This window comes from Tenrec ecaudatus, chromosome 10 (genome assembly GCF_050624435.1).
Source record: "Tenrec ecaudatus isolate mTenEca1 chromosome 10, mTenEca1.hap1, whole genome shotgun sequence".
Classification (NCBI taxonomy): domain Eukaryota; kingdom Metazoa; phylum Chordata; class Mammalia; order Afrosoricida; family Tenrecidae; genus Tenrec; species Tenrec ecaudatus.
The window spans coordinates 54,118,609-54,132,620 of record NC_134539.1 but is presented as its reverse complement, the minus strand read 5'-3'; the positions used below and the strand labels follow the sequence as shown (position 1 = coordinate 54,132,620).

At 46.2% G+C, this 14,012-nt stretch overlaps 1 protein-coding gene across 8 annotated transcripts in view; it reads left to right on the top strand.

Annotated features, from left to right (window-relative positions):
* ASTN2 (astrotactin 2) overlaps positions 1 to 14,012 on the top strand; it is a 1,111,474-nt gene that overhangs the window by 363,290 nt on the left and 734,172 nt on the right. For all 8 annotated transcript variants that reach the window (XM_075560396.1, XM_075560395.1, XM_075560402.1 and 5 more), the window contains one exon: positions 10,008 to 10,115. In XM_075560396.1, coding sequence (XP_075416511.1) covers positions 10,008 to 10,115 — 108 coding nt within the window. The remainder of the gene's footprint in view (positions 1 to 10,007; positions 10,116 to 14,012) is intronic.

Here is a 14,012-nt window from a genome sequence, read left to right as displayed (position 1 = left end):
CTGCAATGTGGCGATCGATGGGAGGATTGTGGATTTCTTCACCAGGCTGGAGAAGAGGAGGATTCTGGATGAATACTGCTAAATAATATGCAATCCTGAACTGAGGGCCATAAACAAGAACAAGTGTATTATATTCACGGACTTCAAGAGTCCGGAAGCTGTAAGGACAGAGGAGGTGGTTTGGGAAGCTCAGCAAGGATGAATTAAACATCTGGGGTGACTCAGAGGGTTGAATGCTGGGGTGGACGGAAGACTGCTTCTCTCATATTCCTGCCACCTGGGCTCTGAGGCATCAGAGCCTGGGCTCAGCTGGGACTGTGGAGTAGAGCACCTTTGCTCCCTCTCCATGTGGTTCAGGCATCTCAGCGTGGTGAAAAGTTTCCAAGAGGGGGCATCTGGAGAGCCAGCGCTCCCAGCGTGCCAGACAGAGAAATGTCGGGGAAGTCAGGCCCAGCCAATTCCATCTCATCTGCTTGATTACAAGTGCTTCCTCAAAGCTAGACCAGATTCCGCAGCATCAGCTTCCACCTCTGCTAGGAGAGGGTCAATGGATTAAAGACTGAAGAACAAGTGGGATAGGAAAAGAGGAAGGAAGGAAGGAAGGAAGGAAGGAAGGAAGGAAGGAAGGAAGGAAGGAAGGAAGGAAGGAAGGAAGGAAGGAAGGAAGGAAGGAAGGAAGAGAAAGAAAATACTGTAGCTCTCTTTTGCCTCGGAAGAAATACAGCCAGAACGTTCATGGAAGTAAGGATGGCGAAACTTCTCACATATTTTGGATACGTTATCAAGAGAGATCAGACCCTGGAAAAGGACATCATGCTTGGTGAAGGAGAGGGGCAGCAATAAAGAAGACCCTTGACCAGATGGATGGATGCCTTGGCTGCAGCAGTGGGCTCCCAACTAGTGGCCATGGTGAAGCTGGCACAAAAGTTATGAGCCAGGGGTGTTTCCCGTGCTGTGGTGCACATATAGCTGTGACTCAGAACTGACTCAACAGCACCTGACAGCAGCTCTATCTACCCAGTACACTAGGTCATGGGTGCCATGACATATTCCAGAATATACAGCTTTACTTTCAGGGGCTATTGGGTGAAGGTTAACTGAAACGTTTTGCACCTCTGGGTGAGAAGTTGGAGGACTGCATTTGGAGATAAATTGAGCTGAGTCACCCCAGATGTTTGGCGTATTCCAGCTGATCTTCCCAAACCACCTCCTCTGTGTCCTTACCAGATTCCTGACTCTTGGAAACCAAGGGTATCATAAAGCCACCACAGCTTTATGGCCCTCAGTTTGGGACGACATATTATTTAGCAATAGACACCCACAACACTCCTCTTCTCTAGCCTGACCGAGAATTTCTGCAAACACAATGAGATGGCCGTATTACGCTGCAAGTCAAAGGGAGACTGGACTTAAGCTGAATCAATAAAAACCACTTATTCAAAAAATAAACTCATATTAAATTTGTTTCTCTCATTCCCAAAGCACTAGCTGTCTATTGAAAGAAAATTTTTAAATGCAGTTTAGTAACAATAACAAGATTATTTTGAATAGCCTACATCTTACTACTTAGAGAATAACCACTGTAGCACTTTAGTATATGCCTTTTGCCATGCACGTATATTTGCAAAGTTAGATATTTTACATGTATGTGCACTTTGCAAACTGTGTGGGAACTTCATTTACTTGCAGTTCTGCAGTGTGTCGCAACTTCCGTTTGTTACTTGAGTTGAGCGTGCCTGAGAGTGGCTTTTGACCGTCATCTTTATTAAGCTAAAACGTATGCACAATAAAATGAAGATATGATGGAATTTTTCCATGCATCTTTTGAAGCTCCCTCATATATGTGTTTCATTCCACACATGCACACCTACATACAAACAGAGAGATTCACACTAAATGTCAACAAATGTGTCTATACTTACATAAGTGGGATCTCTCTTGGCAGTCTACTCTGTACACTTTTCCACGCAGCAATGGGTCATGGAGAAGACATGGAGGTCAATTAATATAGATTTTGGGTCTCATACTCAATGGTGTCAGGAAAACCCATTTTAGAGAGATGCTTTTTTAGCCAGTCCTCCATAAATGGGCTTCTGAGGTATGCCCATTTCTCCCCCAGATTACAAACAGTGGGGTTTGATGTTATTTTTACCTTAGGTAGTTTTTAAACCATAACAACTACCAGTTAACAGTAAGCATGTGGTTGTTACTGCTAGGGGTCACCTTTGAGTCCGTTCCAGCGCGTAGCGAGCCTCTCTATGCCACCGCACAATTGTTCTTCCGTTGAGCCCATTGTTGCAGCCATGGTGTCAGCCCATCTGTCTCATTGAGGGCCTTCCTCTTTTTCACCGCTCCTCTACTTGACCAAGCAGGATGCCTTTCTCCAGGGATTGGTCTCTCCTGACAACATGTCCAAAGTACATGAGTGGAATCTCGCCATCCTTTCCTCAAAGGAGCAGTTTGGCTGTACTTCTTTCAAGACTGATTTGTTCAGCATAAGTCCTCAAAAATGCTGTAGATTCAGCTCTCCTGGAGAATAACAAAAATAGACCCAAAGCAGGTGTTGAATCCAAGCCATGCATGATTTGCTGTGTGTGTGACTGAAGGTGGGGACACTGATAGTGCTGCCATAAGCTCTCGTGTACCTCCCACGCCTCTGTGTTCACAGCAAGGGGTATAGCCAGCAATGTGTGTGGCTGATGCAGTGTCTAGCCTTTAGGAAGTACCCTGTGACAGGTAGCTATTGTAGCCAACGCTTCTCCAAGAAGTGGATGCTTAGCATACCTGTAGTTTGGCTCGGAGCACTTTTGAGTTGTGTGGGGGCAGTTTTTGCTGCTGCTCTCCTCTTCCCCTGACTGGCTCTATTTGTATTCCCGGGGCACTTAAGGGTCAGATGGGTTTTGCATTCCCTAGTCACATATTTCTTTATCTAGCGCGGTGCTGGGCAATCTAAAAATGCAATATCGTTGTCACCAGCTCAAGGAAGACACGGGGCCTGAATAATTTAACATGTCACCGCCATCCATCATGATAGCAAGAGTAGGAGGTGGCTGTGGAAGGTGGGTTTGCCAGAGGCTGGTGAAGCAGGTCCGTGGATGGGCAGCCGGCGGCGGGGTGGATTTGCCAAGGAAAAAGATGAGGAACTTCCATAAGATAGAGAAGTCTGTGCACCCTGGCTCCTTTTCTCATCTTCCCCATAATCTGCCTTTCCAATTGCACAATTGCTTTCATTTGCCCCAGAGCAGATCCTTAGCTTACCACCAAATATGTATTGCATCTTGAGGGGGTAAATAAAAAACCTCTGTATAATTCCATTTTTAATCACCCAAATCTGACACCAATTCCCACATAAAGAACTTAATATCATTCATTGAGCATCTTCAATGCTTCCTGACCAGAAAGTAAACTTGTGGAAATGGCTTATTCCCTGGTTTACCCTCAGTGCTTCTAACAGAGCTTGGTACACCAGGGTGCACTTAGTAACTGTTGGATGAATGAATAAATATGTTAATGTATAAATGAATATGTTAATGTGTGCTGTTTGAGTGATTATGAGTACTTGAGGTGACTTCTGGTCCCTGGAAGAGGCCCTGGTGGCATAGTGCTTACTCCATGGGTTGCTAAGCTCAAGACAGCAGTTTGAAACCACCAGCTCCTTCTTGGAAGAAAACTGAGGTTTTCTACTGCCATCAACAGTTATCATCTCAAAAACCCATAGGGGCAGTTCTATCCTGTCCCACGGGGTTGTTATAAGTCAAAATTGACTCAATGACAGTAAGTTTGAATTTCATTTTTTTTTTTGAACTTATGGTCCCAGGAGGAACCAGTCTGTCACCCTATTCTCTCTCCACGCTAGACTAGGCATCAAGAGATCTTTTTGCTGACCCTCCTTTGAGATGGTTCTGTGACATCTTCTCTGCGTCTGCTTACCCTCTCCCATTCCCTGGTTCTGTAGTTCTGAGATCACTATTGTGAGGAGACAAAGAGAACTGATTCTGGTTTCATTGTGCTTCTGATTCTTTTAGAAAGGTAAAACTCACATAACATCAAATGAACTGTTAATAACCATGACCAAGTGGGATTCATTCCAGGGACGTAAGTGTGGTTCGACACAAGAACAATCAATCATGTAATACATCATATTAATAGAGTTGGAAAAAGAACCACATGATCAACTCAAGTGATGCAGAAGAGATATTTGACAAAATCGCATATCCTTTCTGAGTGTAATACGCTGTAGACTAAGGAGAGAAGGGAGATTTCACAACAAAACAGGTGTTTATTCAAACACACACAGCAAACTTTGGACTCCATGATCTAAAAGCATTCGCTCAAAGACCAGGATAAAGATGGGGATGACTGCTTTCATCTCTGCTGTTCGGCATTTTACTAGAAGTTGTAGCCAGGGCAGCCAAGTTAGAAAAAGAAAAGGCACGCAAACTAGAAAGAAAGAAGTACAACTGTCTCTCTATTTGGAGACGGCACGATTCTATACACAGAATATCCCAAATAATCCATAAGACATGTACTCGAGCTACTAAACAATTCCACAGCATCAATGGCTACTCCACTAACCCATTAAAAATCCGAAATGAAGAGTCTGGGGGTGGGGGTGGGGAATCAAGGTAATAATTCCATTTATAATCGTATCTAAAATGGAAAAATCACCTCATAAAGAGAGGGGGAAGACCTGAATATAGAAAAGTAGAGTGTGAAAATGTAGATAAAAGAAAAGGAAGACCAACATCAATGAGAAGAACATTCTGTGTTCTTTGATTAGATGACGTAATGTCTTCAGATGGCAGTACGGCAGAAAGCAATTGTTTACAGATTGAGGGCAATCTCAATCACACTTCTAACGGCCTTTTTGCAGACATGGGTAAAAACAATCTCTAGCTTCATGTGGAATCACAAGGGGTCCCCAAAGCATAAAGTTTTGAAGAGAGAGGGACAAAGAGAGACATTCACATTTCCTAGTTTCAAAAAGTACGATGAATCTACTGTAACCTACCCATTTTTTAAATTACTGTTCAGATAAACATGTAGACCAATGGAATAGGATGGAAAATCTGGGACTGAACCCACACGTTTGAACTTTGTTCCTTTCGTGGCTGAGTACTGTTTCATTTTATGGACATACCACATTTTGTCAATCCATTCGTCAGCTAATGAATATGTGGATTGTATACCTTTGGGCAATTGTGAATAATGCTGCTATGAACAGCCAAGTGTTTGTGTGAATCCTTGTTTTAAAGCATTTCAGGTAGATATCTAGAAGCGGAATTCTTGGATTATATATGGTAATTCTGTTTCATGTTTTCCCATTTCAAAAAACAATTGTGGTACACACATATAATGAATCATCTGCCTTTTCACCTTTATCCCCATTTATAATTTACTGTCATGGATTTTGTTCCTGGTGCTGCTCAGCCCACCTCCTGAGGAACGGCTGCACCGATTTCAGCCTGGTGTCCCACTCTCTGCTCCTATCTTCACGTCCTTGCCAACGTTTGTGATTTTTTTTTCATCTTTGGGGTTGTTTGGGTTTTTAGTTAGGACTACCTAGGTCATATCTTCTTGTGGTTTTGCGTTGCAAATGATTGATGACCTTGTTTATTTTCTCTTGTTAGTATCTTTTTGTGTGCATAGACGGTTTCAGAACTCAGACCCGATCTGATTTGTGATTTGCGTGATCCTAGATAAGCAGCACGCAGCTGCTTCTCTTTGGATGGTGGGTCAGGTGCCTCTGACTTGTAGTGAGGTGGAGATGGGGAACGTTGTAGATCAAGAGCCCAGGGCAGTGCTGACCTCATCACGGCATGTTTGTAACCCCTCCCCTCGTGGATAACTGACTATAGGCACCCATTTGGGAGCAGAGGTCCAAGGGACCTTGACAGAGATGCTGCCCATTCCAGCATCTAGCTAGCCTCTTGCCGGCTCTGACCAGACTCACTATCTCTCGACCCCCGATGGGATGCCTGAGCAGCTCTTGTAATGAACGGGTGCACGTTAGTGCACTAAATCACCAACTCCATATTAAAATGCTAACTGAGGGGACCCCTTTCCAGACATCTGAATCATCTCCAAATCCAGCCACAATTGGCCTGTGGCCTCTTCAGAGGATGTGTACATTCCTAGTCTTTGCGCCTGTATGGCTGCCATCTCCCCACGATGCCACTCTCACACAGCACTGGTGCCTTTTCTTCTCCCACGTTCATGCCAGCGTTACATGCATTCATGCCAACAGTGAGCCTCCTTCTCCTGGCTCTGGGCGCCATGTTGACATACCTTTTCCTCAAAATGGCTGTGTAGAGCAGAGTTATCACCCCCCTTTAAAGATGGCATCAGGGTGGTTAGGTGCTTGGCTCAAGGCCACGCAACTTGGCGTATGAATTGGAATCACAACGCATATCTGACTCCATGGGGACTTTCCACGGTTCCAGGATTCCACAATTATCAAAGCCAACTCATTGATCCGTTTACTGCAGCATCTCACAGGTTGTGATGAATTTGGGCGCAATGTCACCAGAATTCCCGATGTCATCAGACTCATCCATAGTAAACACATTTCAGATGAAGGAGACAATCCTGGCAAATTACTGCCAAAATTTAACCAGTGCAAACCTATACATCACCACAAAGCATTGTGGCACAAAACACCACAGGAACCACTCCCTAGAAGAGGGCATCGTGTGTCCAGAGACTGAGGGCCAACCAGGATGCGTTGGGCTTTCCTGGCATAGGGCCACTGAGGGTATCAGACGTGGGAGTGTGAGAATGAAGCAGGTCCAGGCAACAGTAACTTCCGTTGAACATGAAGTAGCCATGGCGTTGACATTGGGCAGACATAGCTAATCATATAAATCATCTGGAACCTTAGACAAACCAAGAAAACTCGCTGCAGTTCGATTAATTCTGGCTCCTAGCAACCCTAGAGGACAGAGTAGATCCGCTGCTGTGGGTTTCTGAGGCTGTAAATCTTTTAGAGAGCGGAATGCCTCTCTCTGTTGTCCCTTGGACAAATGACTGAGCTTGTATTTTAAAAACCTAGCATGTAACCCACCTCTGTGCCCCCAGGGCGCCTGGGGAATCTCAGCAGCACAGTTTTCCATCTGAGTCACCTTTACAAAATGTTCAAACAGCTTAGTGTAACCTGTGACCTGCCTTTCTTGCCTAATCCTACACACTGGCATTTAAAGGGTACAGCAGAATATATTTTTTAATTTTTTTGGAGTGGCTTCAGAAATGTGGTGAGCACTGCAACTAGTAGTTAATCTCTACTGAGACTTAAATCAAGCAAACATAAAAATGCACACTGGAGTTTGAAAGTTCGTCGTGGGACAAAAATAATATAAAATTATTAAGGTCCTATGGGAATCGCCTGTTAAATGATAACAGTTTGGATCGATTGGTTCTGTAAATTATATTTTGGAAATGCATGGTACCTATTTATTGTTACCTTTTAAATGAGGCTACTAGGACAGCTAAAATTACTATATGGTATGCTTAACCTTTGTATTGGGAGAGCTGGTCTAGAGATACCATCTCTGAGCCTCCAGTTTCCTCTTTGAAAATAGTGCATTCAGAGTTCCAGGAGAGAAATGAGAGTCCGGGGTGGGGTTGAGGGTGGAGGGAACCCCTGGAGAAGAGGTGCTGCTGTGAGTTTCAGGGGTGTGATGTTCTTGTGATAGAGACAGGGCAGTGGAGGAACCACATTGACCTGGCAAAGTCTGATCAGAGCTCTGTCATTTGCACAAGGCTCATAGGACAAGAAGAGGCATGCACTGGCCTCTGGCATAGGGCCTGTTCCAACATACAATTGCCTACACACACACACACACACACACACACACACACACACACACACACACACTTTCCCGGGCGACTATAGTTGTGAGGCAGACTTTGCAGATGAACAGATCTGATTTCAACCCCAGCTCTGCACCTTCCTTCCTTGCTCACATCCCCTCTGTGACAGGCACTGTATTCACCTGTCTAACAAGGTTCATGATACATTCTATATGGGAACTGCTCCGGGCAGTAAATGAGGTATCTACCCATATTTACTGTCTACACGCTTAGAGACTGAGGACATAAACTCTCAAGTGACTATTTATAAGCTTGAGGACCCCGAACAAAAGGCTTAAGTTCCCTTTGTTTGCTCCTCCATTAAAATGGGAATAAAAGTCGTAACCGACCTCCTGGGGTCATTGCAAGAACTAAACCTAGGTATGACCTAGAGTCATACCTATTTTTATTCTGCAATTGCAGGTTGAGTGTTTTTTCTTCTCTTTTGGGTTGGCTTTTTAAATTTTATTTTTTATCCCCTCTCTCCCACACCATTAGGGTGAGACTCATGATCGCCACTTTCACCATGGGAGGGATGAGTCTATTTTGGAAAGGAAAAAGTAGGGGAGACAAGAAGGCAGGAATGGGGAGCATATTTAGCTAGAATGTCGAAAAGTTTGGAGTTGGCACCAAAGAGAGTGTGAAAGTATCTGGGGTGGGCTGCGGACAGGTACAGACCCCTTCTCCCTTCCCTGCTATCCAAAACACAGTCCGAGCCTGACAGATGCTCCTTGTCCCTAGAGAACTATTTTTTCAGGTGTTCTCCTTTTTCCCTTGCCTAAGAAACACAACTCTCAAAACGCACTGCCATCGTGTCCATTCTGATTCGCAGTAACCCTACGGATAGGAAAGAGCTGGTGCTTTGGGTTTCAGAGGCATTGACCCTTTACAGGAGTGCTCAGCCTCATCTTTCTCCCACGCAGGGAGTCACTGCTGAGTTCGAACAGCTGGCTTTGCCCTTAGAGGCTCAATGGGTAGCTCACTATGCCAACAGGGCTCTTTCCCTTCTTTCCTCTCTTGCCCTCCCTTCCTTTCTTCCTCCCTCTCCTCCCTCTGCCAGAAGTTCCGTGAAGTCCCTGCCAACTCCATTTCTAACACGAGCTTTAAACAAAGAAGTCCCTTGCCGGAAATCCTGAGTCTCCTCTTGTTTCCAGGCCTGCTGCATTTCTTTGCTAGGGGGAGGGAAAGGTTTGAACTAAACCAAGGACAGATCATGGAGGAGGGCACATTTGGGGGCAAATATCAGATGTTGTTGCCTCTTGGTCTTTTCTACCTATTAGAACATACTAGAAAGGGTTCATTCCCTGCTCAGGATCCTTCATGACATGCAAACCCCAAAGTCCCCAGTCCTTATTTGGACATCTGGAACCCTTTATCCTTTCCAGCTTCACCTTCGCAGTCCCCACCCTCAGCCATTGCTCCAGTGTTTTACACCCGTTGAAGGCCTTTTTCTACCTCTGAAGCCCCATCCATCCATCAGGCCCTGATTTAAATCTTTCCTTCACCATAAAGCCTTCCCAGACGCTCCTTGTGGCGATGGATTGCTCTCCCTTCCTTATTCCTAGTGTCGCATTGCCTGGTAAGCACAAGCCATGAATTACCTTTAAGGCTCCTTAGGATCTCATCTGTCCCTCAGACTAGCTTATGAAGCCCTGCCTGTCAGGGACTGGGCCACATGTATCTTTGTGTTCCTGGTATATAGTAAGCATTTGACTGAAATATTTGCAAAATTATCTTGCCTGGAGTATTTTTTTAGAGGTAGGCTTATCAGACTAAGTAAGAATAGCTGTCAATTATGTAGTACTCACTAGGGACCTGGCACGATATATTTCATTTCTCCTGTAATCTGCAAACCAACCCCACAAGGTTAATAGTCACTGCTCCCATCTTGAAACAAAGCAGTCAAGGCTCAGAAAGGTGGGGTATCTCCCCAGGGTCACCCAGTCAGGATGCTCTTAAGCGCCCCCACCAGGAACCTAAGTCAGCTTCCTTGAGGAGCCTGACCTCTGTTCCTTCATCAGGCAGCCTCCTGGGCCATTTGAGACTCACAGAGAGAAGGAAGCCTGGGGGGTGTGCTGGCTGCTCTTGGGGATGGGTGAGGGACTTAACAAGTTTCTGGGGGCCAGGGCGAATGCTGATGGCTTTGGCTCTTCTTGCAGGGGCACTCAGCTTTGGCAGAACCAAAGGGACGTCGGGTTCAGAGGCGGACGACGAAACGCAGCTGACCTTCTATACAGAGCAGTACCGCAGCCGCCGTCGCAGCAAAGGTAAGGGGGGTCAGAATCTGGGTCACCTTGAGAAGATTTCAGAGAAATAGGAAACACTGGGGGAAAGGTTTTGCGCCAGAAAAAGATAAAAGACAAAACGACCCTTGTTACAGAGTTGATGCAGTGACAAGTACTAACTCTGTTTCTCAACCTGGTCCCGCTCCCCGCATCTGAGCCACTGGCCAGGAGATGCATGACCTTCATTCTGTCCTTTCCCACCCCCATCCGTCACTAGTTCTTCCCACCTCGTGCCTCCAAAGGCTCGGTGTCAACTTTGACCATTGTATGCATTTAAAATAATACTCGACACAAGAAATGGAATAACAAAGGGAATTGTATGAAAAGGAAACTGAATATAAAGAAGAAGATTCAAGCTCCTGTCGGCTCCATGCAGGTTCATTCTGCCAAGTCTGTGTTGTGGAATTGCAGAAGGAGCGTCCTAGCAGCCAAGGAAGCTCACTCCTGACTGTAATCAGAATTGTGGGACAGAACCCAGCGAGTGTTCAGGAAACTCTTTAGCTGGTACTGAGAGCGGAGAATTGGTCCTTATCAGTAGGCTGCAGTGTGACTTTCTAGATATTAACTTCAAGAGATAAAGTATCAGTGCATACTTGTTTCTCACAATACGGTGTAAGGCGAGGTGATATCAAAATGCTGAAGCTCCTCTCCATGAGGTTCTACCTGGTGCCCAGGATCCCAGATCTCCGATGAGTCAACTTGCTCTGCGGGAAGAAGGTAGACCTCATCCAGGCAATCTACTCTGAAGGTAATTTCACATTAGTGGGCATTTTATAAGGATGTAAAAATAGCCAGTCCAAGACTGAAATCTTGGCAGAAGAAGATTCGGGCTATAAACGGAGATCCCATGCTGCTGATTGGGGGCACGCCCATGGGCTTAGACCACCAATCAAAAAGATTTTACTATCTGCTTGAAACCTTCAAAGCTGTGGCAGGCCTAGGGGCCTCCCATCTGCACACAGAGGTGGACAGAGTGCCGGGGCCGGGAACTATCCGCCATGAAACATTCTCTGTTATTTCCACCCATAGAAACTCAGACCACCAAAGAACATGGGTCACATAGCTTTTCCGTGCTGCTTCTGCTCACCCAGATATTAGGGAAATGTGGGGCTCAATCATGTCTGGTGCCCCTTGCACCTTTGAAAAGCGTGTGATTATCTTAGCGCCCCCCCCCCTTGCAAAAAAGAATCTTCCAACCTTAGAGTGTGGTTACACAGATGCACTCTCATCTCTTTGTGAATTCTCAGGCTTAGTTATTAAATTTGAGTTATGGTTGAATTGACACACAGTTGAACTGCTAACGTGGAAGTTATGAAGCTTTAGAAAATGTGATATCCTCCACCCCAAACAGCAAGGTATAATTGAAAAAAAAATCTTTGAATGAATAAACATGGGTTCAACTGGTAGCTCTGATTAGTTCTATGATTTGTAAGATTGCTTAACTTCCCTAAACGATTTAAGACTTCCCTAGCTATTTAGACTGTACGATTAGTTAACTTCCCCAACCTTCACTTAAGAACCCCCGGCCCCTGTGGTTAAGCACTCCGATATGAGCACAGCAGCTGACAGGTCGAGCCCATCAGTGGCAATGCAGGAGAGTGTGACAGTGGCTTCCATGGAGATGACAGTTTTGCAAATCCTCTGGGGACAGTTCTACTTTGCCCTTTAGGGACAGGATGAGTCAGAGTGTCTGAGAGCCACTCGGGAGGGGGATGTAGGACAAGGAGAGGGAGGAGAAGGTGCGACAGAGTGAAGCTGCTTGTGGTCCCGTCAGTGGAGTCTATCACACAACGCGAGTGCCTATAACACAACTCGAGAGTCTTCTCCAAGCTCTGCCGCTAACCTGTACATGCCACTGGCCCAGGCCTTTGTTTTCACCCCTGGAACATGGGCTAGCATGGTGGGGCTGGTTGGACTTCATCTTGGAGAGCCTATCTCAGCCAAATGACAATGGGTCTATTTGTGGGACAGTGAGAATCCAAGGTTTGGAAGTGCCCTTGGCCTCCGGCTGCAGCTCACCTTTGGAGAGAGCTTGCCATTGAGGATGCGCCTCTCATCCCAATGGGCAGTGCTTCTCCCCCTCTTTTCTATGGAGAGGGGGTGAGCTTCTGTCTGTGATTACAGCGACATCCATTATCCCCTTTGACTCCCTCTACCTCGCGAGGCCTGCTTGAACCCAGCTCCAGATTCCCAACTCTCCTCTGCGTCCATGAGCTTCACTTTGAGACAACGCAGTGAGTCAGGAGTTGTTGAGGGCCTGCCGGGGGCCAGGAGAGCATGATGGCCATGGCACAGAGAGAGAAGTGCAGTGTGGTGTGGGGAAGGAAGGGGTGAACCTCCCAAGGAGCGCTGACTCCCTACACTGTTAAGGACACTTCTCCCATGACCTTTTGGACTCCAGATGAATTCACCGCACTCTACATTTCCATTTGAAAATGAGACCTGGGTTCTGTTTTTTCAAGTCTGCAGAGGCTCCTTCCAAAAACATTCTGAGCCCTAAGCTAAACTGGCTAAAGTCTTGTTCTTGGTAAGAGGTCTAAGGAGAAGAAAAGTATAAGGTAGACCAGGAGTGAGTGCTGGCTCTCCTGGGCCTCCAGTTCTCTGATAGGAAGCCTGCTGTTACACACAAGCGCCCTGGTCTGCTCAGGCAGACTCTCTCCTTAGAAGAGATGCTGTCACCATCGTGGGGTGAGCCGTCGATGGTGGGTGAGGAAGGGAGAGACAAAGACAGTGAAACAAAAATGTAAGTGTCTAGAGGAGTCTCTAAATCAGGCTCAGCAACACTGATCTGGTCAATGACAGATTAATCTATATCTGCATTTGCAGATCATCACTCTGTGGCCACTATTCAGCTCGGCCATTTTAGTATGATCGCTCCACAGACAAGGCATGCATGAATGGAGCATAGCTCTGTCCCAATAAAACTTTATTGGCAAAGATAGGGGCTGGATCAAAGTGTTTTCGGGCCCTTTTGCCTAAACCCTCTGAGTCGCCAAGTAGGCCTGGTCTAGAAAACGTTACCTGGTCTGTGAAATGTTAAGGTGCTTCATGAAATGAAGCCAATCTTAGACTATATGTAACCTTGGGGAAGAAATGTCTATGTATATATATCTAAAGTAGTCTATGTGCAAAACAAAGAATTCTATTTTTAGCCAAGTAAATGACCACCCAGGGCATCACACATTTGTGGATTCCCAATTGTACGCAACTGGCTAGGAGGAAGAGCTGGTGGTCATAGGTTACCACGGAGCCGTCTTCCACCTTTATCAGCCGGAGCTGATGGTCCACACAGCAAAGAACACTAGGCTCCAAATCAGGAGGTTTGTGCTGCAGCCCTAGAGCCTGTCATTCACTCTTTCAATGAGTCTTCAATGCCAAGCTTATGCCCCCTGTAACCTCCGTGGATCTCAGATTTCCTCTCTATAAAACAAGAAGATTCATGCTCATGTCGACACACCTGAAACCTTCTCAATTGAGTTTGTGGAATCAACAGCCTTATGATGCATGGTATGGACAGTGGTGGGAAAGAGGCCTGTACCCCAGCTTCAAGGAAGTGCTAATCTTGGGGTGCTAGCACGCCGCTCACCCGGGGAGGCAATGCTGATGAGCGAGGACTATAATTGGAGGTCCAGATGAAAAGTGCAGATGGCGTGTCCGGCCCCAGGCACCGAGCTGAGCGGGAGACCAAGCCGCTGCAGCTGCTGGAAGATTTCAGCCATGCAAACAAGCACCCAGCGTGGCCGCTCCCAACCCAGGTCTGCGTGGCTGGCTGGTGTCCTTGAGTGAGCCTCTGTTGCTTGGGGGCTTCGCTTTGCTCACGGTCTGGTTTCTTAGCTAGTTCTTGAAGCCCAGCTTTTTATACCCCATCCTCACAGCACC